At 42.7% G+C, this 21,416-nt stretch overlaps 2 protein-coding genes across 3 annotated transcripts in view; one reads left to right on the top strand and one right to left on the bottom strand.

Moving 5' to 3' along the window:
- Positions 1-12,761, top strand: part of LOC148352402 (fibronectin-like) — an 83,871-nt gene extending 71,110 nt beyond the window's left edge. The window contains exons 39-49 of the mRNA XM_088353278.1: positions 112-303; positions 370-459; positions 2,219-2,327; positions 3,179-3,398; positions 4,920-5,090; positions 5,267-5,405; positions 6,820-6,987; positions 8,352-8,477; positions 9,422-9,528; positions 9,599-9,718; positions 11,034-12,761. Of these exons, the coding sequence (XP_088209404.1) occupies positions 112-303; positions 370-459; positions 2,219-2,327; positions 3,179-3,398; positions 4,920-5,090; positions 5,267-5,405; positions 6,820-6,987; positions 8,352-8,477; positions 9,422-9,528; positions 9,599-9,718; positions 11,034-11,102 (1,511 nt within the window). The 3' untranslated portion in view covers positions 11,103-12,761. The remainder of the gene's footprint in view (positions 1-111; positions 304-369; positions 460-2,218; positions 2,328-3,178; positions 3,399-4,919; positions 5,091-5,266; positions 5,406-6,819; positions 6,988-8,351; positions 8,478-9,421; positions 9,529-9,598; positions 9,719-11,033) is intronic.
- Positions 12,762-13,538: 777 nt separating this feature from the next.
- On the bottom strand, positions 13,539-20,912 carry LOC148352401 (interleukin-1 receptor type 2). Of its 2 annotated transcripts, none has more exons than XM_088353448.1 (8): positions 20,315-20,912; positions 18,879-19,137; positions 17,881-18,049; positions 16,275-16,467; positions 16,130-16,207; positions 14,736-14,871; positions 14,527-14,672; positions 13,539-14,416 (listed from the first exon to the last, which is right to left on the bottom strand). In XM_088353448.1, exons 1-8 carry the CDS (start codon positions 20,406-20,408, stop codon positions 14,250-14,252), a joined length of 1,242 nt encoding a protein of 413 aa, XP_088209574.1. In that variant the 5' UTR covers positions 20,409-20,912; the 3' UTR covers positions 13,539-14,249. The 2 variants fall into 2 exon arrangements, with proteins under 2 accessions (XP_088209574.1, XP_088209575.1); XM_088353449.1 differs by having other exon boundaries at positions 16,275-16,464.
- Between the last annotated feature and the right edge of the window lie 504 nt (positions 20,913-21,416).

The raw sequence follows: 21,416 nt of genomic DNA, 5'->3' as shown, positions 1-21,416 counted from the left end.
GTGAAATTGGAATATTGGCTTTGAAAAAGTGCTTGAATTTGGCCACGAAACCTGAAAATCGGCAGTATCGGTTGATAAGCTTTTCATCGTTCAGTTTTTTTTTTTCCCCAGCCAAAGCGGTGGTCAGCCCTCCTAGCAACCTCCAGTTCACGTCCCTAAATCCCAGCAGCATTTCCTTTTCGTGGGAGCGATCCCGCAGCCCCGACGTTACCGGATATTACGTCACCTACGAGCAGGCCGGGGGTTTGCCCCGGGAAGTGGTCCCCGGGCCGCACTCCGCCCAGACCTACGCCGTCCTCGACGGTGAGAGTTCTTCACGCCGATCGAAAGATTTCGAAAGGGGAAACTCATATTCTATTCTGCTCACAGGCCTGAAACCGGGAACAGAATACGTCATAAAGATCGTCGCCCTGCAAAAAACCTTGAGAAGCATACCTCTTACGGGCAAAGCCAGAACGCGTAAGTCAATGGAAGCGGCGATGTCCGAGGTCTGGCCCGGGGGCCTGTTTCAACCCGTGATCCACAAATTCATATGAGGCCCGCCCGTCATGTTGATTGCAGTAGAGAATCAAAAACCCATTTCACCAAATGATTTGGCCACCTTGCCCTAGACTTTCTGTGAAAAGTTTAGCCCACCCCATGACCGACATGGCGACTGTAAATAAAAAAAGGAAAGTGGACTGTGAGGGCTGCCGCTTTCAGGGTCAGTAAAAATTGGAGTATTTGTTCACCGAGATCCGAGACAACTGCGTCTGCCAAATTTGCCAAAAGACTGTGGCTGTTTTCAAAGAATATACTATCAAGAGGCACTGCCAGGCCAAACATGCCGACTATGACAAGCTAACTCAAAATGAAAGTACGATGTCTCTGATCACTGAAATCGGTCATGCCACATATCATTGGAAGGCACCAACTCTGAATGAATGAATGAATGAAAATTTTATTCGAACATTAAAATAAAACAATAACTCAACAACAAAATAATGTTACATAATATGTTCGAAAAGGGGGTAGTCAGAAGCAAACGCTTCTATTCCCTATCCCTTCATCTTCCCTATTAAATACGCCAATGATATAACAACAATTGTAATACTATTTAATAATAACAGTTATGATATAAAGAATAGCAACAATAACAACAAAGTTAACCATAGTTCTAGACGCGCTATTCCCACTCTCTCGTATCACCCATTTTCTTCATCTCTGTATTCCACCAGTAATGTATTTGTATTTAAATTTGAAGATGTGAATCGTTGGACATTGTTTGATCTGGTCTTGTCAATTTTTCCAAAGTTTGACTCCACACACAGACACACACATGCTTTTCCTGGTGGTTCTCACCTTTGGGATTAGGAATGTACTACAGCCCCTCAAGTTATAATCCCCCCCTTTCTGAATGAATAATTTATGGATGTTTTCTGGCGCCGTTTTTGTTGACCTTAAATAGCAGTTGTGCAGTGAAAAATTCACCTAAATCTTCCAATTTTAATCATTTGGACTGCAGGGATAAAATATGAGTACGATCTCGATATCTTACCCTGGTTCTAATTGCACGTTTCTGAAGGGTAAAAAGGGGCTGGGGTGAACTTTTAGGATTCAAGATACCGTTGGAAAATGTACTCTGCATCAGTCTGAAGCCAGATACTTGAAAACTATAAAACCGGTGTAACTCATGAATACGTCCCCCGGTTGTCTTCAACTTCTTTAAATGTCGGCGAAAATGGCTTTGTTACATCAAGGACGATCCATGGAATCAAATCGTGTCAACGTTCAACTTGCGTCTTCCTCGTCAAATATAGTATTCTACCTGTCTAACTCTCATTCGGAATTGACGGTATTCTGAAATGTTTATTAATAGAGCTCTTGAATAGAATTCTCGCAACGTGTGTTCACAATGAGCGCAAGAAAGTACGAAGAGCGAGGGACAGAAGCCCTTTTTTACCGAGTCAGGTCGGGAGCGCCCTAGAGGGCACTGTGACGCAAGGTGGTTGCGGGGATGACGAGGAAGAATAATAAAGAGTGAAGAATAGTATTCAGATACTTATTTAGTTGTTTTACCAGTTTCACTGTTACTGTAATGGATATTTGGAAATGTCTTGGCTTCATATGACCACTGCACCGCGCAAATTCTCGCTTTAACAAAACACTTGGATGTGATTTTTCTTCCTTCCGTTGAATAAACTTTTTTTTTCTTTTTTTTTTTTCCCAATTTAACCAGAACCGACTCCTATTCATTCTCTCCTGGTCCCCGAACTGCCTCAGCTTCCCGTTTCTCACCGACCCACCGCAGACATCTTGGACGTCCCGGAGTCCTTCGGCGACAAGATGTAAGAATGACGTGAATGTTTGTAAGGGTGCATAAAATATGTAAATGCTCGAAAGAATATAAGAAAAAAAGGAAAAAGAATATTTTTAATAAACCAGGAAAAAGAATACCATAAAACAAAAGGGAAAAAAGGAGAAAAAAGAAATAAAAAGCTAGAGGGGAGAAAAGAAAAAAGAAGGAATCAAACAGGAAAAAAAAAAGATCCCTACACCTTCATTGGCCCAAGGTTGAGTAACTAAAACCTTGATGTTTACTTGCTGATTATTATTATTAGTAGTAGTAGTATTGTTTTTTTTTTTTTTATGTGATTTGGTATTTCAGAGGTGGGTATGTTATTTTGGGGAGGGGTTGCTTCCTTATGAATATTGAGTATACTGTATAATTGAGAAGATTGAATATAAGATATTTTGTAACGAGAAGAAAAACAAAACCATGCACAAATGATTTTGTCTGCCAATAAAAAGAAGAGGGAAAAAGGGAATGAAAATGCAAGGAAAAAAGAAAATATAAAAGGAAAATGGACAACAAAATGAGAAAAAATTGGGAAAAAGGAACTAAAAAGCTATGCCTCTGTTCAGTATATTACCACTAATAATGTCCTATACAAAATAAATGAATACATTTTTTTTTAAATAATGATAACATGTATTTTTTTTCACTCGGTCGTGAAGATTAGGAATTGATTATGTTAATCACAGATAAATTTGTGGCGCTGCCAAATAAAGGATTCACCCTGGAAAAATTGGCTTTAAACGTCTTTTACAAGTGCTTGAATTTGCCAATGAAAACGGTTTACCCACCTTGTATCGTGCCACTTACCAACTCAACGGGCTTTCTTTCAATCGCATGCAGATTTGACTCCAACCACGTCCACTTGGCCGGTACGAGCGGTCAGAGCCGACAAGGACAGCAGGGGCAGCACATCTACTCCGAGTATCAGAACCTGGGCCCTAACGGCGGACTCGACACCCCCCACGGTGGGCCCAGGGAAGGCCAGAGACCCATTCTCAGAGAACCTCTCGTCTATATTCCTCTGGCGGGCCCCGATGGAAACCGAGTGCCTCTGGTCAAGGTGAGATATTTTACTCAACTTTTCGGTTTCATCTGCTATTGACCCTTGGTGCGCACCATGACGGACGGCGGTAAACCCTAGTAAACAGTTGTTGGGAGTTAATTATCAAAATGTAGCGTTTACCAAATTGTTCTAATGAGTTATCTGACTCCATTACCCAAAAAAAACCTACATTCCTCCAACAATCATGGGCGCTTGTTTCTTGAGAGAAAAATGATCAGGAAAGCCAACATTTACACACTGGGGCGGATTTATTCACAACATCAGAACTAATTGAAAACAGGATACGGCTGAAGTGACGGAGTGTGCGTGAAGCCTGCTTCTGAAGTCCTTTAGCTTTCTCTTATTGGCCCACGTGTCCCCGGAAGATGGCGTCTCGGCTCCTCCCATGGGCGTCAGCAAATCCACGAGTCCTGTTATCAAAATTCCCTAGACAAAATACTATGCATTTCGAACAGCCAGCCCTGACCTTGTACATTGAACTAAAGCCCACTCAGTGAAAATCTTCATTGCATTAAACTGAGTCAATCTTATAAAATCCTTTATAGTCAAATGTATAAAAGCCTTTACAGTGGACGAGGCCACTAAACGGTAGACAATAACAACAAAAACAGCAATACTATTCAACACCATTTCCAATGACTCGTCAAACCAATATTGTGACTCACCTCCTCAGAAAGCACAAAGAGCACTATTAAGAGAAACCGAGGATAGCATTAGCAGGGCTAGCTATCGACCCATACAGTATTCCTCCTGACATACTTGCCCATCTAATTCATTCGCCCAGTCTGCCTGACTTCAATCCACACCACCTGTACCACTACATTGTAAATGGAGTATCCCCATACACCTGTGCAGATCTAAAAACATGGGGCATTTGCACCTTGTATAGAAATCCCGTTTGAGCATGTTGAAAATATTGACTTAAAAACACCTTGCCCCATCTTCTGTACATTCGTCTCCCTTTTTATCCATTAGGAATTTGACAGTTCATTTTAATGTAAGAAGCTTTATGGCAGAGCAAATCACAGTTTTTAATTCATGTGATATTCAGAAGATTACTGTTTCAATCGCTGGTGAATCGCAATAAAAGCAGCCCATTTACTTAGTAAGAAATTGGCAGTGGTAAGCCACTAACATTAGCGAGTTAGCCCTAGCTAACTTATTATATCCAGTGTCTTTGATGTGACTTGTACCCACTTAACAAGAAATTGTTGGGAAGTACATCAAACGTACATTGTATAAAATGCAAATCCTGGAATATTTGAGGGCTGCCAGCTTGCCAGCGTTATCCCTCTGTTTGACAACAGATAAAGGGTACAATTCCAAATTGGGCTTCGAACCTTGCCCCACCGCACAGCAATAAATCACCTTGGTAAAAAGCAACGGTTCTATTCTTCTGTGGTGGTTATCGATACGTGTTTCTACTCCGCTGCCGTGCGCTCGAGTGCCTCTCGCCGTCCGTCACGGCTCTCGTTCTATCGGGGAAGGCGACGTGATGTCGAACGATCCGTTTTTCAGGTGAGCGAAACGGCTTTTCCGGGCCTGGCCTTGGGTTTCCCCGACAACGAAACGGAGTTGCCCCAGGAAGCCCAGACCGTCACCACCATCTCTTGGCAGCCCGTTCCCGACACTTCCGAGTACGAGGTGTCTTGTCATCCCGTCACCGGCCTGGAGGAAAGAGGTTTCCAGGTAATTCATCGGAGAGAAAATTGCTTTCCATGATCGTATCTTATGACATTTTGCGCTCGACGCAATGGAATAAGGCGAAACGCCGCGTCCCAGAGGTGTTTTTATTCAAGGAATTCCAACGATCTGTTTTTCTGTCGTGGAAATTCCAAAAATCTTGTGTCCGTTTGTCCCCGTAGATGCGTCTTCCCGGAACCTCCGACAGAGCCACTCTGATCGGACTAACGTCCGGAGCTTCTTATAATGTGGTTGTAGAGGCCATGAGGGGCGGGGCTAAAGAGAAAGTCCTGGAGGAGGTCGTCACTGTCGGCAATGCAGGTACTGACGTATACCTTCATCGAATCGTCGCGAGCAATGTTCCCTCTGAGCTAAAGCAAAAAAGTCCAAAATGAAAATAAATTGAAGAAAAAACATATACATTCGAAAAAAGCAGGGAAAATACCGTGGCTTCATAGTACTCGAGTCAATACCTTTAAATGTGAAAGCTAACAAGTGCTGCCAGAAAGCCACCAGAAGGTCATCACTGTCGGCAATGCAGGTACTTATATATACAATAAGACCTCGGTTATCACGGTTAATGGGGACCAAAACCACCTGCGATAAGTGAAAATCCGCGAAGTAGTGGCGCACCCTAAAAAAAAAATATATATATATATTTTTTTCTTTTAAATTATTATTTTTTAGACCCGTTTAATGGGGAGCAAAACCACTCGCAAAAAGTGAAAATCTGCAAATCTAATCTCATTTTATTATTTGCACCGCTTATTCTTATTATTCGTGAGCGAGCCCCTAACCCGCGGCACAGGTACTTTCAGGCGCAATACGCACGACACCGCGACAAGCCGAGCGGGTCGGGCGGTCCGCGCGGAGGCCGGCCTGTCGGAAGCGCGAGATCCTCTCCTCCTCCCCCCCGCGTGAGGGGGTGAAGATTTTGTACGGGAGTCGGATTTGGGCACAACACCGGCGCGCGGTTTTGGGGCGGCTTCCGCTTCACCGCCCCCTAACCCCACAGGTCCCCCCTACCCCTTTCCCCCGCGGCCACCCGTCCGTCGGCCGGAGCCATCGAGGGCCGCGTAGCACCGTGTAGAGCCATCGCGGCCCGAGCGGGAGACGTGATGTTGGTGACTTTTTTCTTTCAATAAACGTGTTCTATAGACTACGATCGCCCAATTATTTGAATTAGCCCGCTTTATGGTTTCAATAAGCGTATTATATAGAATACGATCGCTTTTGTCGAAAGCGCAGCAGAATGCGCGTTCACGCGAGGGGGGGAAGATTCTGTACGGGAGTCGGATTTGGGCACAACACCGGGAAACGAGGACGGCGCGCCGTGCTAGGGTCGTCAGCCGAGGGGGATTCCCGCAAAAAGTAGCGACGCCCCTTCAAAAAAAAAAAACATTTTTACCATTACAGACCGCGAAGCTCTGAATCCGCGAACCGCGACGTAGCAAGGTCTCACTGTACCTTCATCGAATTGTCGCAAGCAATGTTCCCTCTAAGCTAAAGCAAAAAAAGTCTAAAATGAAAAAAAAACCAAATGAATTCGAAAAAAAGCAGGGAAAATACCGTGGCTTCATAGTACACCAGTCAATTCCTTTAAATGTGAGAGCTAACGCGTGCTGCCAGAAAGCCAGCAGAAGGTAACTCGCTGTCAGGTTTTGCTCACGTTTGCTAAGGATTTGGTGGCCAAATCCATGTTTCTCACACTGGATATGAAAGCGCCTTCTCTCAGTTCCAGGAGACGTGGCCATTTCCAGCCAGCGGGACCTCTGCTACGACACCTTCACGCACACGTACCACGCGGCCGGCTCGGAATGGGAGCGCATGTCCGAGTCGGGTTTCAAGCTGTGGTGCCGCTGTTTGGGCCTGGGCAGCGGACATTTTAGGTGTGATTCATCCAGTGAGTGGCTTATTAACACCTTTCCCAGCATGCCTTGCAAACGTGCATCACTCCATGGAATTCCAAAATGGATTCTATGCGGTTTAACCAAAGAGGAATTTATCATTCTTATTGCCTTTTTGCATTCTGATCTGAAATCTCCACCAAAAAGGACTTATTGTGAAAATAATTCATATACATTCTCCAGAAATACTACAAAAATACCACATATGTACAGTCGAATACAAAATTACTGTACAACATCAGAAATACTACGACAGAATGTTAAATGGTAACAATAAACGGTCCGCATTTATTGAGAGATTTTTAAGTTACTGAAAACCTCCCAAAGTACTTTACAATGTGCTTCACACTCGCCCATTCACACACACTCACACACTTATAACCGCGATAGCCATTCAAGGCGCCTACCTGAAATACTACTAAAATACCAGCATGGATATATTACGACAAAACTACTACAAAATTACCCAAATATATATATATATATATATATATATCTAAAATGTTGTGCTTAAAAACGGAGACCTAATATATTGCTTTCATTCTAAAAAGAAACACATCAATAGAAATACATCGAACATACTTCTACAGTATTACTATAATACAAAATACTACTACAGAAACTTTACAACACAAACACTCCAAAATACAACTCAAGAAATATTACAAAACTACTACGTTGAAAATACTATGAAAATACTACAATGGAAATAATTCCCCAAAAATCTACACAAATACTACAAAAATACCACTAGACACTAGTACACTAGAATACAAAAAATACTGTACTACGGCAGAAATATTATAAGAGAAATGCTACAGAAATATTACAATATAATGTTAATGGTAAATGGTCTTGGTTGAAGCTAAACTTTGGAGGACTTCAAAATGATTGAAGTGTCCTTGGGCAAGACACCGGATCCCTAATGCCCCCTAATAAGCATTTGGTGTGTGTGAATGGGTAAGTGTGAAGCACATTGTAAAGCGCCTTGGGAGCTCTTCAGTGACTTGAAAAGCGCTAGAGAAATGCAGACCATTTAGCATCTTGATTATCCTCAAACCGTTTGGAGGCTGACTCCCTATTGGTGTGTGCGTGGATGGGTAAGTGTGAAGCACATTGTAAAGCGCCTTGGGAGCTCTTCAGTGACTTGAAAAGCGCTAATGGAATTTCAGACCATTTACGAATTATGAATTCCTAAAAAGCTTCTATCCTTTAAAATTGAGCTGTAAAACAGATCCCTCTGTATTGTGAGTCTTGACCCGGTTTCATGAAGGACGCAAAGGTTTGTTTGTATCTGAATGCCGTTGACGAGTCCGGACGTCAAAAGCGGTTTTAAAGGTCTCCCCCGGACTCCCTCCAGAGTGGTGTCACGACGGCGGTCACAATTACCGCGTGGGCGAGAAATGGGATCGCCGCGCCGAGGACGGTCACGTCATGAGCTGCGTTTGCCTGGGCAACGGAAAAGGAGAATTTAAGTGCGAACCCCGTGAGTAGAAACCAAATCCGTCTCACTTTTTACACTCCCAAGAGATCGAAAGTCAAACGGGACAAAATCCAGGTCAAGGCAAAATCATAAGATATAAAGGCATGAACTCCTCGGTGCTGTACAAAATATTGATTTACAGTTATTGATATAAAGAAATCTAAAGGAAAGCGAGTAAAACAAAAAGCAAACGATCAGCAGTCTCTAAGATCGGAAGCATTGTCATTGTAATCCTGTCCTTTGAGACATCAAACAAATAAATCTGACTTGACTCGGATGAGTCTGGCTTGTTTTTCTGCTTTCTATATTTACGGTATTTTCTTTTTTTTGTTTTCGTATGTTGTAGAATAATGGAGTCGGAGCTTATCGACATAATGAGGACACATTTGTTTAGACAGGAAATTCTGGGGCGAGGCAATACGGTCTGCTCCGAAACATTTTGAACTTCATCGTTAGCCGACACCTATAAAGCCCCCTTTCCCTGTTTGCAAACGAGTGTGACGTCGCCAAGCTGAATGGCGGAATTCATGTCAGTTTATAGCAGCACGTTGACACGAAAAGATCATAGATGGGGACAGCTCAAAAGAGCACAAAGTATGTGCTAGCAGCAAGATAGAAACGTCATTTTAGTCATCAAAGTCACCCCAAAAAAATCAACAAGTCCTTCCTTGAAAGTCACTGGAAAAATTGACCTGGGAAGTGCTTAAAAGCGCTTGAAATTTGGCCTTGAAAAAGGTGTAGTAACCCTGTATAGAAAATATATGAAAAGTACTTCAATAACAGAAACATTTTCATTCTTTTTCTTATTCGCGATCAGGTATTTTGTCTCATTCCGTCGCGCTTTTAGCACTCCTAAAAATACGGCGACATCGAGCGGGCAATCGATACACGCCGTCCCTTTAACTTTCCTCCGAACGGCAGTTTTGAGCCTTTTCCCCCCCAAACAGACGATTCGGCGTGTTACGACGAGGGCAAGATGTACGGCGTGGGCAACCAGTGGCAGAAAGAATACCTGGGCGCCATTTGCACCTGCACCTGCTACGGCGGACAACAGGTGGCGACCTCTCGGCGCTCCGGATTCCGTCCTTTTCCCCCCGCTGATTCCCGTGATCCCCTTTTTTCAGGGCTGGCGCTGCCAAAACTGCAGGAGGCCCGGCGAGACCGCCCCGGCGCGGGACCGCCTCGTCCAGACCGTCCGCGAAGACCTCTTCGACCGCTACAGGGAGAACGCCCGCCGCAAACTGGTCGGTCTCCCAACGGGATCCCTGGGGGAGGGGAGACGGAAACAGAGAGAATGAGAGAGAGAGAATTAGAGAGACAGAGAGAGAATGAGTGTGAGAGAGAGAGAGAATGTGAGAGAGAGACAGAGAATAAGAGGGAGAGAAAATGAGAGGGAGAATGAGACAGAGAGAGAGAGAATGAGAGGGAGAAAGAGAGAATGAGAGAGAGAGAATGAGAGAGGTAGAATAAGAGAGAATGAGAGGGAGAATGAGACAGAATGAGAGAATGAGAGAGAGAATGAGAAAGAGAGAGAGAGAGAATGAGAGGGAGAAAGAGAGAATGAATATGTGAGAGAGAATGAGTGAGAGAGAGAATGAGATAGAGAATGAGACTGAGAGAGAGAATGAGACAAAGAATGAGAGAGAGAGAGAATGAGAGAGAGAATGAGACAGAGAATGAGAGAAAGAGAATGAGCGAGAGAGAATGAGAGAGAGAGAGAGAGAACGAGAGCGAGAGAAAGAGAGAGAGAACGAGAAAGGGAGAAAAGAAAGAAATACGACTCGAGTAGCTTTGCGAGTAGTGCCTGGCTCCAAGCGACTGATGAGAGAAAAAAAGGAAATGATTCCGGTCCTGCTTTATGTGTCGTGTTTTTTATCTTACGTACGCTGAAGCAAAAAAGTATTTCCCACTAGAACAATACTTCTACTGTACTACTTACTTGTTTTTCGCGTAAATTAAGAAGAACAAATCGTACACAAAACAAGCTACATTTTACGTGATGTGTATATTATACGCTCAGTTTTAAGGATTACTTTTTGAAGTAAAACAAAAATTTTTACATTATCGTTTTACATACTTTACTTGTTTACATACATTGATAGTAATAATCATATAACAGTAGATAAATATTAAAGCTGTCATTTCCTCCTTGATGACTATTATCTATTCAGCATCACGCTGTCCGCTGCCAAGTGACGTACCTTGTAAAAACGTTGGCTGCGAATCCCGGAAGACTTGAGGGCTGCCGGCGTTGTGCCTCGGCAGAACGGCGGTCCCTCCGGTGGACTGCCGATAAAGTCGCAGTCTTTGGTCTTCGGCAAAAGGGATTCGATTCCTAACCGGGCTTCAAACCTCGCCCACTGCGCAGGAATAAATCACCACGGTTAAAAGTAATGGTTCTATTCTTACGCGGCGGTTATTGGTATCGTGCTGCCAAGGGAAGGCGATGTCACGTGCGAAGAAAAAGAGGGGAGGATTATCAATTCCAAATTGATTTTTTTCTTTCAGTAATCTTACATTGTGTGACATCTTTCCTTTTTTTTTTCTTTTCCCTTCCAGAACATCCACTGTCCTATCGAATGCTTGAATCCCGAACTTCTCGCCGATGCTCAAAGCCCGTCCGAGTAAAAGCGAAGAAGAAGTAATGTATCGCTACCACTTTTTCACCCCATCGGTGCCTTTGAGACTATTTCCCCGTAAAACCGTGCGGACTACAGTTTTTGGTCTCACGGACCCTTTTGCATCAAAATACATTCCATTTTCCTTCCATAAGTCACAAAATGTCCGACGCACGCCCAAGGGTAAGCCGATAAACAAAAATGCATCGTGAAGAGAGAAACAAACATATACGAGTGGTATTTTGGGGGATAATAGATTTGATCAAATCCAACATGAAAAACATGAAGGTCACCTTGAAAGGCAATTTCAAACAAAGGAACTACTGGCTGTGACCTATTCCAATAACTCTAGCATAAAGAACACGCTGGCCAAACTAACAGTGTCACTCGAAATCACAAAATGAAACCTTTATCCTCGGTGTGACTTTTAGCGCTAAACGACTCCCCCGATCGGCACTTTAGACTCCAAACCTACTTCCTGCCGCTCAATTACCGTTTTCGGCTGCATATTTCACGATTCGCAGCTCGTTATCTTCACAATTTCTTTTCGGTGCCGTTTTTGTTCAGCACCTCTCGGTTCTCGTCATTTCAACATTGCTCGTCCTTTATAGACACAGAACTAGAAGGCCCTCTTGTGGTTTAGTGTGAAAATAACGAAATAACATCGTAACGTTTTCATAATTTCACACTAACAAAACTTTATCAATTAACTATCAAAACGTAGCGTTGACCAAATTCTTCAAACGAGTTATCTGACTCCATGAACCAAACACGACTTACATTCATCCAACAATTACGCTCGCTCGTTTCTTGAGAGAAAAGTGATCAGGAAAGCCGACATTTTCACACGGGGGCCGATGTTTATTTTTCCTAACAACAGAACTAAGTGTACTCAGGGGACGGCCAAAGTGACAACGGAGTCTGTGGGAAGCCTTCTCCTAAACTTCTTTAGCTTTCTCTTATTGGCTCACGTCTCCCCGCAAGATGGCGTCTCGGCTCCTCCCGTGGGGGTGCCAAGCGGTTGTTTGCGCACCTTCATGTCTCGTTTTCCCAAAAACAGCGCCTGTCGTTCTGCATCAGCAAATCCAGGAGTCCTGTTATCAAAATTTCCTGGACAAAATATGATGCATTTCCAACAGCCTGCCCTGACATTGAACTAAAGCCCAGTCAGTGAATATCTATTGCATTAAACTCAATACATGTCATTTGTAGTCCATTGTATAAAATCCTTATAGTCAGTCGTATAAAATCCTTTAACACGCAGGTCGCACCTTCAGCTAAACTTTGATTAAAAAAAACTGCCCTTATATTTCAGAAATGACAGCAATTAGTCTGTGGGAATTCTATAAGGAAGGAAGGAGATGTCATACTGTGGTAGTTTTTTAAAAAGGCCAAGATGATTTTTGTTTCTCTCTCCAAAAGATGCTACTTGTGAGATGCTAACAAAAACAGCTAGCATCTTGCTAGTCTTCCCTACATAAATAGGCCAAAGTTGACTAATAAGGAAAATGACACCAAGGTGAGATGTATTTGCATTTCTGATTTTTTTTCTTTTATTTATCCCTTTTTTATTCAGTGCTATTTCAGGGTCGTATACTGTTGTTTTTTTTGTAAGGGTTGGTGCCAAACCGAACTACTGTGGATCTTTTTAATAAACTGAAAAATACAACATTGCCTCATTTTGTCTTTTTTTTCTACAAGAGATGAATATTTTTTAATAGCACTTCATTGGTTAAAAAGTGCTATAGGAATTTTGATTCTATTTTGATTTGATTAGGCGTTTTTTTGTTTGTACCGTATATTAGAGACAATATTCCCTAGTTATCGCGAGAGTTGGAGAACAGGACGAGTATACGTAAAGGCATAATAAATGTAGCCCTATGCTGCCCCATTCTATAAACTATTGGTACTAAAACCAGTTTTAAAAACGTAAAAATAAATGTACACCACCCAAAAAATAAACCATATTTTATTACAGCGTTGGCACGGATAGTTACCTAGTTAGCGCGAGAGTTAGTGCAAGGGCAAGAAGTAAAGCTGAGGGAAACTTAAGTTAACATAGCATTTTGTTTTTAAATAATAAATCATAGAATTCAACTGAGGGACGGTCTTGAAACAATTCACAAACGAACTCAATTTTTCTGTTACATTTGATTCTATGTATAAAACCATAAATGTTTGGCGTATTTTAACAACGCTCTAATGGGCATCATCAATTTACCGTGGTTATATGCTGCCCCCTGCTGGTCATTATTGTACTAAGACCACATTCTAAAAAAGGACGAAGCCGAGAGAAACTTAAGTTAACATAGCTTTTTGATTTTAAACCAAAAAATAATAAATCATGGAACTTAACTGAGGGGCGGTCTTGAAACCCTTCACAAAAGAACTCCATTTTCTGTTACATTTGACTCTATGTATAAAACCATAAATGTTTGGCGTATTTTAACGAAGCTCAAATAGGCATCAATTTACCGTAGTTCTATGCTGCCCCCTGCTGGTCATTATTGTACTAAGACCACATTCTAAAAAAGCAATTGTGACAAACAAATATTGATGTATAATGAATATGATCATTTTCGACAGTTAAATTAGTCCAGTTATCACAAGAAGTGAAGACGTAAGAAAGTAAAATATGTATTACTTTTCTTTATAGTTAACGTTCAAACATTACTAACGGTTCATTTACTTTATACAAATTATAATTTATATAAGGATTTCTTCATTGTTTTCTTTCAAATATTTCATGGAATCCTTTATTTCAGCTTATTGTCTTTTTATCTTGATAGTTGTTTCAAATATTTACATTAAAAAACTTTATCTGGTCATTTATTTCATTCTTTTTTTGTCCTTTTGTGTATTCATTAATACTCCCGTTAGTCATATTTCCCTTTTTATTTTGAATTTTGTTATTTAATTATCCAAAGACATTTTTCATGATACCACTTACCCTGAAGTATTTTAAGTTGCATTTGCAAGTGTTAGAAATATAATTTGAACAGAAAAATGTTGGTGATCAACTTTTGATAGTTTACATATTTAATCCAGTCCGTAAATGAAAAGTAAAACTACGAGAAATCAAAATGTTTTCCACTGGCGTGTCGTATTTCTCTCATTTCTGCTGCCCTCCGGTGTCCCTAGTGAGAACAGCAGTCCACTAGAAGACGCTATCCTGGCGCGCTAGGAAGTAGTCGGCCTTGTTCTTCGTTGTCGTCTTATTTTGGAGTTTGGGCTTGACGACCATAACGTAGAAGAAGACTGAGAGCACCGCCAGCAAACAGGAAGTAGACACGCAGGCCACCACCAACCACGTCGTGCTTGAATCTGCGTGGGAGAGAAAACCTTTTATGGTTATAAAAGTTTATATACGTATTTAATTCATAGCGTTGCTGCCATTCTTAAGACTTTTTGTGGGTTTTAAAGTGGTGACTGACCTTCCACGTGGAGCGTCACCGTCACTTCCCGTCTCCCGTCCGGGTTTTGCGCCGCGCACGTTAGCTCCGCCCCTTCCTCTTCTTCCGTCATCGCCACCACGACAAGCCCCGCCTCCACCAGGCAACCCGAAGCCAGACGGCTTTCCCTGCCAAGATGGCATCCGTCGGGTCACAAAACGATGCGCAGAAGGGAGAAAATGGAGGCCTACCTTCTGCTCGTTTGAAGAACCCGCCCCCTGAGGCGGGACGCGTCCAATCGGACGCCGTCCAGTGTCCACCATACGTCCGTCCCGCCCGTCGTCCGGCACGCCGACAGGACGGAACACCGGATTTCCGATCCCGAACCTACGAAAGTCCGAGATTGGTGTAAAGCTCGAGTACTCGATTCAAAGTAAATGGTCTGCATTTCTATAGCGATTTTCAAGTCAATGAAGAGCTCCCAAAGCGCTTTACAATGCGCTTCACATGTACCCATTCACACACACACTCACACACCAATAGGGAGTCAGCCTCCAAACGTGTTGAGGATAATCAAGATGCTAAATGGTCTGCATTTCTATAACGTTTTTCAAGTCAATGAAGGCCTCCGGAAGCGCTTTACAATATGCTTCACACTTACCCATTCACACACTCACTCACATACCAGTAGCGGCCATGCAAGGCACCGACCTGCTTATTGGGGGCCCAAACTGCATTTCATTGATCGTAGGCTACAATGGCATGATTCATCTGCCTGTACCCCAAAAAATAAACACCTCACCGACAGTCCCTGCTCCTAGACATTGCTAGATGGGGATAATGGATCGCAGCGGTATGGGTGCATTTAATTTGGAATGGTAAGAAGATAAATAAAAAGCCTCAACACACAAGACAACTTTGTTCTGTCAGCCTCCATTCTAAACCAAGGATAATGGATCAAAACAGTGCGGTTCAGTTTAAGAGGGCCACAATGGCATGTTACCGCGGCCCCAAAACACCCCCAAAATTGTGCTCTGTCGCCCTAGCTCTAGGCAATAGTCAGCAGGGGCTAATGGATCTTGGCCCAAACCATGCATTTCACCGTTCACATATTGCTGTCAGACTGCACATTTTTTAGGAATGGTGATTATCTATTTGCGGTTATTTCGGTCTAAAATAAACTGCTCTAGTGCAGCCACGATCCATTATCCCCCATCCCATATTGCTGTGATCAGGGACCTGCAGAATTGATTTTTGTCTTGAGGCGTGTTGTTCAGGCCTACCTAAATATGTAGCTTTGGCTGTGACCTATTATCCCTGGTTGACTATCGCTGAGAGCGGAGGCTGAGAGAGTAGAGTTGTGTCCTGCGTGGAGCCTATTTTTTTCTCCATTCTATGCGTCTTAAATAAACTGCACCTGTGCAGCTGTGATCCATTATCCCTATTTAACTACTGCAGCTGAAGAATGCCATTGTGGTCAGCATTATAAAGTCACTCCTTAATAGTACAGTCGACCCCCGGGATACGGCCACCCCGCTTTAAGACTATTTTACTATACAACGCGGCATCAAATTTAGACTGTAACTTCCACTTTTACTCGAGTATTTTTACTGAAAAGTATTTCGTAACAAATGCGACGACTGACCGTGCGAGGCCTCGTGGACGCTCCGGTTCAACGGTGAAAGGATCAGAGGCGGGGATAGCGCCGTCGTTAACTCGGAATCTGAAGGAACGAACGCAAATAAGAGTCGTACAAATCCCAGTTACGGAAAGTCTGAATTTGCTTTTACCTTTATCACCCGCGACCAGAAGTTTGAGGGTACGAGTGAGCGGGAATTCGGCGCCGTCGACGAGCACGTCGAGTCGGCACGTGTATAAACCGCCGTCGGAAGGCCGCACCGACGGGATCCGTAGTTTTCCTGCATCTCGACCAAAATTGCGCCACCTGGGGGCTTGGAGGTCCGCCATGCCAGAGTCCCCCTGCTAAAGAAAATGGGTTGAATGATCGAATCTAAATGTATTTTAGAACATTTGGAAATATTTCAAAAGTACATTTTCCGACAAGACATATTCTATTATATACGCATTCTATTTTATGTGTGTATATATATATATCTATATATATATATACATACATATATGTATATATAAATATATATAAGAGAGAGAGACAGAGAGAGATCGAGAGGGAGAGATATCAAGAGAGAGAGAGAGAGATATCGAGAGAAAGAGAGGGATCGAGAGAAAGAGAGAGATCGAGAGAGAGAGAGAGAGAGAGAGGGATCGAGAGAAGGAAATTGAGAGAGAGATATCGAGAGAGAGAGGGATCAAGAGAAAGAGAGGGATCGAGAGAAAGAGATTGAGAGAGAGAGATGGAGAGAAGGATCGAGAGAAAGAGAGAGAGCGAGAGAGGGATCGAGAGAAAGAGATTGAGAGAAAGAAATTGAGAGAGAGTGAGATATCGAGAGAGAGAGGGATCGAGAGAGAAGGATTAAGAGAAAGAGAGGGATCGAGAGAAAGAGATCGAGAGAGAGACCGAGAGAGGGATCGAGAGAAAGAGAGATCGAGAAAGGGATCGAGAGAAAGAGATTGAGAGAAAGAGATTGAGAGAGAGATATATCGAGGGGTCGAGAGAGAGGGATTGAGAGAGAGATTGAGAGAGGGATTGAGAGAAAGAGAGAGATCGAGAGAGAGAGATTGAGAGAGAGATATATCGAGAGATAGAGAGAGAGAGAGGGATCGAGAGAGAGGGATTGAGAGAAAGAGAGAGATCGAGAGAGAGAGATCGAGAGAGAGAGATCGAGAGAGAGATCGAGAGAGAGAGATCGAGAGAAAGAGAGCGATCGAGAGAGAGAGAGATCGAGAGAGAGGGATCGAGAGAAAGAGAGAGAGAGAGATCGAGAGCAAGAGATATTGAGAGAGAGATTATATATATTATTAGTTTTTTTTATACATTCTACAACTAAAATTTTCACATTTTCTTGTTGAATATGACAAGTAACAAATAACTTTTTCTATGTGATTTAGCATTCTTTTTTTTTTTAAACCAAAAATATTCATTCAATTAGTGTATAAACCTTCCCCTAAACTTTACAAATGTACCAAAATAGCATTTTACCATGTTTGAAAAGGAGTCAGTCATTTGTGCGGTAGAGATCATCTCGTACTGGCCGTGTCATGTCCGGCCGATGTTTGATAATCGCTCATCGTGAAATGTTTGGTTTGGGACTTTGACCGAAATAGGCGCACTTGGCAGAAAACTCCTCAACAAATTGGAAGTATTCCTTTCTGTTCATCACATCACATTCTGCGCGCAATACCAAGCAGGCCCGCGAGGGGGGGAAACGGTGTTCAATGGGGCTCGGCATGTTGGCCAGAGGGCGCTATTGCTCTCACCTTGAACCAGCGCACATGCGTGCGGACGAGGTGCTTTTTCACAGGACACTGGAGAGTGACGTTCTCCCCCGGAGCGGCTCGGCGCTCGTACCAGAGGCTTCCCGCCTCCGCCGTCGACGCGGCGTACACGCCAAGAGTTAAACTTCCCTGGACGCAGTATGTGGTATTCCTTCGTTGCCATGGTAACAGAAAACAACAAAGATGTGTTTGTTCAGGTCTTGAATATTGACGTTTCTTTCTTGAGTATTTTTGAAGAGCTGGATGACACTGTACACCATGTAGGACCTTTAAAATTGGACGGCATTCTGTTTATATTTGAATGTCATTTTAGATGTACTTTTTTTTCAAAATTCAGATCTACCCATCCATTCATGATCTGTACCGGTTATCCTCAGTAGGGTCGCGGGGGGTGCTGGAGCCCATCCCAGCTATATTCAAGGCAGTGGGCAGGGGACACCAATGAACGACATGCATGTTTTGGGAATGTGGGAGGAAACTCACGCAAGCACGGGGAGAACATGTAAACTCCACACAGGAGGTTTGATCTCACGCTAACCAGTGCGTCGCCGTGCTGCCAAATTCAGATATAGTTTACTAAAAAAATAGAAAAAAAAAATCATTTTGTATTTTTCCCTTTAAAATCTATTTTTACATCCCTTCAGAATTTATGTTTAAAATGTCCTTTTATATGTACTATTTTTTATAGTGACATTTAGTGGACTTGAAATTACTTTTTAAAATATCCTATAAAATTCAATATTTCCATTCAGAATGTGTTATAACGTAATTTTATGTGTAAAGTGAAATTTAGTCAGCTCAAAATGTTTTTTTAGAATGGATTGGATTTGTAATCCTTTTTTAAAAGTTAGATGATGTTACAAACGTAACTCTATATGTAGTATTTCTTTTCAAGTGAAATGTAGTGTTGAATTCAAAACACGTTTTTATCAATCGAACGTTACAACACCGACGGACTCGATTCTATGGGAAAGCGCTACCTGAAAGTGATGACGTAGCGGCCCGAATCGGACGTCCGGGCCGGCAGGAGCCACAAATCGGGGCCGAGGCGTCTCATCCGACCTCCGTCCGACGGGACGTCCCGACCGTCGCGCCGGCTCTTGGCGATGTGGAGGGCGTCATCGGGCGGGGCCACGTGGCGTAAACGGAGGGCCCGACGGAAGGCGGGAAAAGAGAGGGCCACAGCCTCTTCCTCCAAACGGAAAAGACCCAACTCGTCTTCAACCTGGTAGCAGCCGTCTGTCGAGAAAAACACATGAACGACTGTCCCGGTTCCCGGTTAGCGCGTAGCCATGAGCATGCCTTTTGCTCATGGATACACCTCAACATAAATCAATGATCCCCTTGGAGCACCCCTATTAAAAAGATCTGGAAATGCCCCCGGTTAAAGTAAGAACATAGTAACTAAACTGTGTTATTACACTGTGTCATTGTTGTAGAATAATGAAGTCGGAACTTATCGACATAATGAGGACACTTTTGTTTAGACAGGAAATTCCAGGCTTGTTTTCCCGAGTTTAAATGTCAGCGAGTGTTATTAATAATAACATTCGGCTTGGTTTGGAACAGCTTGCGAAGCTGACAGGAATTTGGCTGGGTCAGGGCGACTCCAACGATTTTCTTGGAAATCGCGTCATTTTGGAGAATTGAAAGAGGATGAAAACATTCTGAGAAAAACATTGTCAATTCTTGGAAGTAGCACTTTGAGGAAAACAAGCGTGTGATCGGGAGAGGACGCACTAAGCAACATGTGATATTCCTGACGTGATGTTTTTGCTCCGGAGGGTATAAGAACGCTGATTGTCTCTTAAACGAATGAGAACGCCGTTTTGAACACCGACTAATATCAATAAATAACAGCTCCCTCTCCGTCAAATTTCTCTGTGCTTTTGTGCATATTTCTGGGGCGAGGCAAATTTACGGTCTGCTTCGAAATAATAACACAAAATGAATGGGCCCATTCATTCCGGATGGGGAAAAACTTCACATTTCATCTGCCACTATGTCGCCATAGTAACCGCTATGGCTGACAAAAGACATGGCATATGATTCCTGGTCGAGACAGATATTTTGGTATATATAGCTTTAGGGTTTTCTCAAAGCCCAAGGAGGAATAGCGAGCCAAATCTTTTCCGGTAAATGGATGGATGGATGGACAAATAAATAGCTAGCTACATATTTAGCTTCCTAGCTCATAACCAGCTGGACGAATAGATGGCCGGATGGATACATAAATCAAAAAATAATAAAGACATATATAGCAAGCTAGCTATAATCTAGATAGATAGAAAGGTATAATAAAAGGGAGTGGTATAATAGTCCGTCAACTGACTGCACCGTTGTGAGTTGCGCTTTGCTCAGTCAGTCCCGACTCATCAGTACATACACAATTTCGGAATTTCGGGAGGCATCTTACCCTTCATCGGCATAGCAGGAAGCGGGAATCTCCGTCCGGAAGCCAACGCTACGGCGAGCATCACCAAGGCCGAGACGGCCGACATGGCCGACATGGCCTCGAGCGTCCGGCGTCCGACCGAAAGCGTCCCGGGTCCAAAGTCTTAAGTAGAGGAAGCCGAGCTCGCCCGTCGTCATGGAAACGCCGCGACCGCACGATGGACCAACTTTGGTGTGACTCACCCAAATTCGCCTTTTCCATGACGCAAATCGAAAAATGTATATATACAGTACATACACATATGAATATGAGAAGAAACTTTGATGAACACATTTATAATCTGATTTAAATTTGAAATAGTCATATTCCTTTAAAGCTTTACAATTTAAGTCAACTTCTTCCATTTCCTCAGGAAATTACACATACACGTGAACACACGTATGATACGCAACTACCAAAAATTTGGTGGGGGGGAAGCAATGATTGTACTCATTTGAAGTACAATCTAATCCAACTTCATTTTTCTCCTCTCTATTTTTCAACAGGACTACAATAAACTACAGTTAAAAAAGAGAAAAGGACAATTATCGATGAAAGGAACTAAAAAAAAAAATAAACATTTTACATGTACTATATTTTAGAAACAGGACTTTTGACAGTCTATATATCTGATACAGTAAAATAAGTAGAATAAGATATGAGGGAAAAATTTAAAAAAAAAGGGATAGCTGTCTACAAAGAAAGCATGTCATTTAATATGTACCATTCTTTTCTCCATTTTTAAACTGTGTTTTATGGATTTGTAATACAGTAAATGTATTACAAAGGAAAATGAGAAAAAAGGACAATTATCTACAAAAGAAACAGAACACTCACACACCAATAGGGAGTCAGCCTCCAAACGTTTTGAGGATAATCAAGATGCTAAGTGGTAAATGGTCTGCATTTCTATAGCGCTTTTCAAGTCAATGAAGACCTCCAAAAGCGCTTTACAATGTGCTTCACACTTACCCACTCACACACCCCAATAGCAGCCATGCAGGCCGCCTACCTGCTTATTGGGGGCATTAGGGATTCAGTGTCTTGCCCAAGGACACTTCCACATATAACACGGAGGAGCAGG

The sequence above is a fragment of the Urocampus carinirostris genome, chromosome 14 (assembly GCF_059441175.1).
Source record: "Urocampus carinirostris isolate Australia breed hairy pipefish chromosome 14, RoL_Ucar_1.0, whole genome shotgun sequence".
Lineage (NCBI taxonomy): Eukaryota > Metazoa > Chordata > Actinopteri > Syngnathiformes > Syngnathidae > Urocampus > Urocampus carinirostris.
This window is presented reverse-complemented; position numbering and strand designations above follow the sequence as displayed.

What these genes read in the sequence shown, in the direction of transcription:
- LOC148352401 (XM_088353448.1), bottom strand. Translation starts at nt 20,408, where the DNA reads ATGTCGGCCATGTCGGCCGTCTCGGCCTTGGTGATGCTCGCCGTAGCG. An exon ending in CGCATGTGCGCTGGTTCAAG is followed by an intron (nt 16,468 to 17,880) that starts GTGAGAGCAATA and finishes CATTTTCTTTAG; the next exon opens with CAGGGGGACTCTGGCATGGC. An exon ending in GTTCTTCAAACGAGCAGAAG is followed by an intron (nt 14,673 to 14,735) that starts GTAGGCCTCCAT and finishes CCATCTTGGCAG; the next exon opens with GGAAAGCCGTCTGGCTTCGG.